A 7,566-nucleotide genomic window follows, 5' to 3' on the forward strand; every position below is an offset into this window, starting at 1 on the left:
AGAAGTGGGTCATACATTTTTATTTATTTTTTCCCCATTTTTACTGAATTTTTAATATCTAAAATTTACTCTTTAGGTGTACCTGTGGAAAGTTTGCGTCTGCGATTTGCCTTGTTGCAGTCTCTTAATAACATGCTGGAGAGTTTCTTCCTGCCACTTGTAGAGCTCAGGCAGACACATGCCTATCAGAACAGTATTGCTGCCCTGCTGTGTGAGGCCAAAGGTGGGATCCTGCATATGTTGTTGTTGTTGAGGTTATTTAAGTCCTTTTTTTTTTTTCTCTCCAGTCTAAGTAGAAACCTCCTGTTTAGTATAAAATCTGTTTTGACAGTGTAAGTCTTAATTTTAGGCCTGGCAACTAGTGGTAGTAAGTTATAAAATATTTTGCTGTTAAAGCCCTCATATTTCTTATGCTTTACTTAATTTCTCTCTCAGGCCTAATTTTTTATGACACCAAAGTGACATTTATGAACAGAGTGCTGAATGCAACAGTGCAGCGCACTGCTGACCATGCTGCCCCTGAGATCATACTGGACCCTCTAGAGATAGTGGGAGGTATGGAGAACAGAGCAACAGTTTCAAATAATTTCTCAGTCTTGTTATAAACTCTCATATGCATATGTTCATGTTGTCCAGGAGAGATTCGGTCATCAGAAAACACCTATTTCTGTCAAGCAGCCAGACAGCTGGCTAGCGTACCTTCATCTCAGCTCTGTGTGAAGCTCGCAAGTGGAGGAGACCCCACCTATGCCTTCAACATCCGCTTCACTGGGGAGGAAGTTCATGGCACTAGTGTGTTCAAGGCATTCGCATTTACAAACACAGTCAAAATATTTTTTCATATATTTAATCCAATCCAAGATTTTATTTAAGTCTGTTTAGTACTTTTAAATTGTTTCTTTTTAGGTGGTTCATTTCGCCATTTCCTTTGGCAAGTCTGCAAGGAGTTGCAAAGCAGTGCCCTTTCTCTGCTTCTCCTGTGTCCCAGTGCTGCAGCTAACCACAACAAGGTACAGTCTTCTTCATCTCATACAAAATGGAGGTAATAGGAATTGTATGTTTTCCCTTTATTTATCAAGTTTATATGCAGCATAAAGCTAATGCATGTCTGTGTCTAGGGGAAGTACATCTTGACGCCTTGCCCCATTAGCTATGCTGAAGAGCAGCTGTTACACTTCTTCGGCCAGCTGCTGGGCATTGCCATCCGGGCAGATGTGCCTTTGCCACTGGATTTGTTGGGATCCTTCTGGAAAGGTCTAGTGGGTGAGGTGCTGGACCCAGATGCAGATTTGCAGGAAGCTGACCTCCTCACCTACAACCATGTCAAGAAGTTTGAAAGTGTAAGGCATAGCCATGTTTTTTCAGTGACTGCCCAAGCAAATCCAAAAATCTGATTTTAGATATAATCATCCTTTTGAATATGCACATTTATATTGGGGGGGAAATTAAATGCAGGATTTTCTCTCCTGAATGTTTAAACTCATCCTGTTAGGGGTACCGTGAACTAAAAAGCATTCTTCTCTATATTGTTATTATAGTATTTACTCTTGTTATTTCTATATAATGTGTTATAAATTACATCCATATTTTTCACTGACTCTGAACAAACCCTCCACTTTTTTCACTGCCACTGATGCTAGCCTGTGTGTGCCTGATACAAACTGTAAATTTCTCCTTTATTTTTAAGTTTCCTGGTGCCAACAACCCTAGCCTTAGCCAGGCTATTTCTCACATGTATTTTCATGAAATGGTGGGATTTGGGAATCATGGACTCTTTCCTCCTACTCTTTCCTACTCTTTCCTATAGCATTATCTATATTTGATCATGACGTGTGCACACTACTGCATCAACAAGGCTTCCACAAGTGATAATGTCATGTAAGCTGAGCAGTAGTGTTTCTGAAATTTTCAAAGTTTTGTTGTGCCCACTGTTTTAGGTATGCCACATGTTGATTTTATTTTATTTTTTTACATTTGCTTAGAGCAATTGTTTTAGCGTTTTTCAGCGGTCCTGAGTTCTCCCATGTCACTCTAGCACTGCATTCATTTCAGTGGTGTTTTGTAGCTGCTCATATCAGATTTAAAAGTATTGTCTACAAAGCTAAAAACTGACCTGCTTCCTTCTACTTGATGACAGTTGTCAAAACCAAATTCACACCTTGAGCCTGTCAAGCTACCATTACAGCATGATTTGACCAGTCATTCTTCAGTTCATGGAAAACATGCATGAAGACATTGTAGCCAGCTGGTGGAATGAGCTTCCACTGGCTTTCCAAACAGCAGAGTCCCTCGCTGTCTTTATATGCCGACTGAAGACATCATCTCCATGAAAAGCACTTGAACTCTGTTTCAGCACTGACAACAATACATGCAGTTTATACACGCTTCAGCACAACATTAAATTTCTGCTGTTACCATATTGCTAGTGCTTTGAAATCCCTATATACTAATTTGGAACGTTCCCCTCCACCAGTCTCAGACAGACAGACATGCACACCCACCCACACCCTCATCCACCACCATGTGCCTGCTTTCTACAGGGAGAAAAAAAATCTGGTTTATTACAGACAATATTTGGAGATGGATGGTGTTTTTAGTGCTGAAACACTATCTCAGCAAAGGGATAACACTATTTCTAGCACTCTCTGAGTCTGGAGGAGAGTGCCTCCTAAATGCCATACTTGTAATGGGATTTAGTCAGAGTGTTCTTAAAATAAATTGCTTATGGCAGCTATAACGAATTCACTCACCAGACATTTTACCAGAAATAACTTGTAGAAGTATAGATCAAGTTTATATGCCATCTGTGCACCCCAATTAATCTTTCCAGCAGTGGTCCTTTTGTCAAAAACTGACCAGTTATGAAGGAAGTTGAAAGTGTTTTAGGAACAGTGCATGCTAGCAGACTAGATTGCAATTGTATAGTCGTACACAATGCACATATATACCTTCTAAAGTGGTCAGTGAATGTAGATACAAAGCAGGTTTTTCTACTCCATAGCAAGTGTCAAGAAACTCTTGCTATGGAGATGATGTTTGCCTAAGAAAAACTGATGCTAAAAGAATATTTTTTTATTTACTTATGTGCAGGATTAAGGAAATAACTTGTATAAGTTTTATGCAATTAGCAACTGACCTTGGTAGGGAAACTCTTCTACTTTTCCTTCTAGGTGATTGATGAGGCTGAATTGGAGGTATTGTGTGCAGAGATCTCATCGCAGAACCAATCTGGCGAGAGCCCTGACTCTCCCAGTCGCCCATGCTGTACTTTCACCTACATCACCATGACAGGCGAGGAGGTGGAACTGTGTCAGGGTGGATATAACCTTGCTGTCAGGTACCATCCAAAAGAACTTTGGAAGAATTGTGGAAAGAAAGATACATGATCAGAATGGGTGTAGATTGGAGGGGTTTGGGATTAAAATTGGGATTTTTTTGTTTGTTTGTTTGTTTGTTTGTTTGTTTTGAGCAGAACCCATATTTTATTCCTGCATTCCAGCCTGTTCCAAGATAAAAACCACTATCAACAACAAAAAAAAATTAATGAATAAGGTTAATTCCTGCCTTTTTAATATTTGAATATGGGTCCGAGATAATTAAATTATTTCAAAAGCTTTTATATTTATATATTTAAATATATATAATTTGCATGGGGGATTAAATTAACCCATATGTATCGCATTGCGGCAACCGATGAAAAGCATTTGTGCACAGTAACAACTGAATCTTTCATTATTTTAATATTTTGCATTGGCCTATCTCTTTGATCTATTATTGTCATGGTTTTGGTAGCTTACATTTGTTGTTGTAATTTGCTTATTTGCATGTGATCGGTGACTGCTCAAAGTCTGCACAGAAATGGCTCATAAACACATAGCCTAAATAGAGCTGTTACCTCTGATTTTAAAAGAAAAAATCAAACTTGGCTATAATGTAGCTACCTCATCCAGAGCCATGCATAAAATAATACTCTGAATACAAGACATACAAGGCCTGTTTATTCAAAAACATGTTTTCATTACCGTGGTGACTGTCCTATCCTTGCTTTCTTTGGTTAAAAAAAATGGAATACTTTCTTGAAATCACAAAACCACCCAGTCCTTTCTGTGACTTACCAAGATCTACCATTTGTCCTGTATGTTTTCAGTTGGGAGAACAAAGATATGTATGCACTGGCAATACGTGCTCTACGCCTGCGGGAGCTGCAAAATGTGGAGTGTATGAGTGCTGTGCGTGCAGGCCTTGGTTCTATCATCCCTCTGCAGCTCCTTACCGCACTTAGCCCCTTAGAGATGGAACTACGTACCTGTGGCCTCCACTACATCAACCTGGAATTCCTTAAGGTGAAATCTCTTGTCTCTGTACCTAAATTACCTTCATTAATATTTATTAAATGCAACCAGTATGCCTTATTATTCCAGTGTAAAATAGGCTTTTTGGAGTTAAATATTATTTTCCTACTGGTAATTGGGTGTTTTCTATTACAACTGAACCATACTTCCATTCCCCGAGTCCTCATCAAAGTTCACATAGTTCAAAGTTCACAAGTTCACAGCCTCCATTTATCATAACATTCTTTCTTTAGGCTCACACTATGTACCAGGTGGGGTTAATGGAGACTGACCAGCACATTGAGTTTTTCTGGGCGGCACTGGAGATGTTTACACAGGAGGAACTCTGCAAGTTCATAAAATTCGCCTGTAATCAAGAGCGCATTCCCTTCACTTGCCCATGCAAGGATGGCGGACCAGACACTGCTCATGTACCCCCATACCCCATGAAGATAGCACCACCAGATGGGGCTGTAGGTATGTGCAGTAGACTACGTTTACATGCTACTTTGTGGATGAGTAAAATAGGACATTGCAGACGAAAGGCAAAAACAAGCTTTTTCCACTCAGATTGCATCTAGACACTGATTATTGCCCTGTTACTTGTGATTGTAAAAAGATGCTTTTTTGGAAAAGCTATATTGCATGTCACTATAAAAAAAAATTTAAAAAAAACCCTCAAATGGTATCCCCACTGTAAAAAAAAATAAATAAATGTTGCAGTGTGTGCAGAGTACATAAGAAATAATAAAAGAACAAGAATCAAGTTTCATTCATTGTATAGCTCCTTTCATTTTTGCATGACACCCTTCACACAAAAACAATATACAAAATTTAAAACAACAAAAAAATATGAATCCAGATCTGAACATTTGGGTTTAAATGTGGTTTATTTTTAGCTATCAGTCTGAGTAATTTACTTATTGCTTGGGAACTGCTCATATTTCGAGCAAGCCAACCAATGCAGTGATCCAGTCCACATTATATTCTTTATTATATTCATATTTTACGTTTTACACTGGAAACTTCTTGTACTAATATAATTGTTACTAGGGATCAGCAGAAATTAAATATTTGTGTGTGTGTGTTTTAGGTTCACCAGATGTGCGTTACATTCGAGTGGAAACCTGCATGTTCATGGTGAAGCTGCCCCAGTACTCTTCGCTTGATGTGATGTTGGAGAAGTTACGCTATGCCATACACTATCGTGAGGACCCCCTAAGTGGATAGTCTCCAAAGCTCTTTATGTCACATCACACACACAAAGCGTCACCTATATTAGTTCAGTAGCAAACAGATATTATCACCATGGCTGATATCCACTGGAAACTCCTCAAGTCCTTTCTTTTATATTAGACCAGAACTGACTGAAAGCAGCCCTGCTCCACTTGCCGTCATAAAGATCAGAGTTTTGGTGGTACACATTTTGTACTCGGTGGTATTTATCCCTTGGTCTGTCGACTGGGGAAGATTTTCTTTTCCTTTTCTCCTTTTTTTCACCTCTCTGGTTCTCCACTCCTCACTCTCTGCAATTTCTCTCTGCCATTCATCTCCTTTTCCCGTCTAATCCTTCTGTATTTTTACATCTTCCCCCTTTCTTTGCCCCTTTCTTGTCAGCACCAGTGGTGCTTGTTTACATGCCTTCATTTACAGCAATGCTGCTTGAGCTTTAAGAGTTTAGCAGTCTGGATTCAAAAGACAATAGTATTCACATGTGTATTTACCGATGATAGGAAATGACTTGAGAAGGACTACCTCCTACATCAAGAGATATTAAAAACTTATTACCATTCACATAAATTTTTGATGCTACTAGCTCAGCTCTACAACAAAAACTTAGCATGTGCTATGACAAGATTATATAAATAGTTCGACTCTTAAAAGCAAGATTGGACTGCTTTGCAATCTCTTGAGGGTTTATTTGCCTGTATTGGTAAAGGTGCATATATTTTGTTTGAGCCTATAAAGAGTATGTAAGGCATGTATAAAGTCAAGCTATAGTAATATATTAAGTTGTATTTTGTTTTCATGTAATGTTTGCCCATTACATGCAACATGTAGGTTGTGACTTTGCCAAATGAGCAAAGATTTGGTCCAGCCTGTGGAGTGCACTCATATCTGTGGTAATGGAACTGCCACAGCCTCTCAGATGCGTTTTATTTTAAAGGTGATCTCACTTGGCATCTCGCCCTCAATGTTTGTATGCGATTACACTAATCGATTTCTTCCTTTCCCTTTTCTGATGGGGAAAGCCCTGCACGGATCATTCATTATAGCAACAGGGTTTGGAGAAATCTTTTTAGTTTGTTTGCTTGTTTTTTGCCTGCTGGATTTGCACAGACAAATCTACATTTGTGTTGGTCTGTTTTAATTTCCTTATCCAACATGCTTTAGCTATGTAGAAATGTCTGTACTTTGTAGCTATTTAATAAGCTTCTATGTTGAATATGGAAGCATTTTTTTTTCCCTTTTCAGTCACCACTCTTACTTTTTGTTCTTCCAAAATGTGCACACAAACAGGTTTTATTTTGAACATGGATGTTCATTGTGGGATTTCCAGTGGTCCTTTTTTAAGTTTAAAAATATTAATGCATTACTTAAATTGATTATAATTCAGATGCGTTACCTCTAATGGATATGAAGAAATGCTTTCTTATGTTTTCTGGATCCATTGTAACATAGACATGACAACCTGACCCTATGTTCAAAATAGACTTCAGACTTTGTTCATGCTGTACATTTTGATGTGATGCTGTTATCAAGGATACTCCTTCTGTTTAGTCTATCTTTAGGAGGAAGCATTACTGGTTTGTCTACAGGGCATCCACTGAAGCAAAGTAAAAATCTGCTATACATTTACTTGATATTTATTACAATAATTTATGCTTGCATTAACTTTTTTCCTGTTTTACCTCTACACGTCTAGAACATAATGCAGATGTATAAATGTCCATTGAAGTGAAATTGATTTTGAGATTTGTGTCACAATTAAAACATAATAAAACATCTTGATGTACACTTTTTGTAAGCAGAGTTGTTTTAGAATGCAATGGTTCATTTAATATTTACAGTGCGCTGCAGAATTATCAACACCCTTGTTGGGAAAGGGTACATATGAATTTATATGAACTCACTCACTCATAGAATGGGGTTTGATTTATTGCTTTTAGGTATGTGGAAGCTGCTTAATAGATGACTAATGTGTGCTGCCACAGGGAGCCAGTAAAGAGAGCGC

The 7,566-nt window shown here is 38.3% G+C and overlaps 1 protein-coding gene across 8 annotated transcripts in view; it reads left to right on the forward strand.

Moving 5' to 3' along the window:
* hectd4 (HECT domain E3 ubiquitin protein ligase 4) overlaps window positions 1-7,349 on the forward strand; it is an 87,496-nt gene extending 80,147 nt beyond the window's left edge. For 7 of the 8 annotated variants that reach the window (XM_035530083.2, XM_035530085.2, XM_035530086.2 and 4 more), the window contains 9 exons: window positions 77-223; window positions 436-555; window positions 637-792; window positions 907-1,010; window positions 1,119-1,340; window positions 3,171-3,337; window positions 4,148-4,343; window positions 4,586-4,808; window positions 5,425-7,349. In XM_035530083.2, the coding sequence (XP_035385976.2) occupies window positions 77-223; window positions 436-555; window positions 637-792; window positions 907-1,010; window positions 1,119-1,340; window positions 3,171-3,337; window positions 4,148-4,343; window positions 4,586-4,808; window positions 5,425-5,561 (1,472 nt within the window). In that variant the 3' untranslated portion in view covers window positions 5,562-7,349. Of the gene's footprint in view, window positions 1-76; window positions 224-435; window positions 556-636; window positions 793-906; window positions 1,011-1,118; window positions 1,341-1,807; window positions 1,879-3,170; window positions 3,338-4,147; window positions 4,344-4,585; window positions 4,809-5,424 lie in introns of those variants that run through there. The other variant, XM_081714171.1, reaches the window with a different exon arrangement.
* The last annotated feature ends 217 nt before the right edge of the window (window positions 7,350-7,566 follow it).

Source organism: Electrophorus electricus, chromosome 5 (genome assembly GCF_041902795.1).
Source record: "Electrophorus electricus isolate QZ-2024a chromosome 5, ASM4190279v1, whole genome shotgun sequence".
Taxonomy (NCBI): Eukaryota; Metazoa; Chordata; class Actinopteri; order Gymnotiformes; family Gymnotidae; genus Electrophorus; species Electrophorus electricus.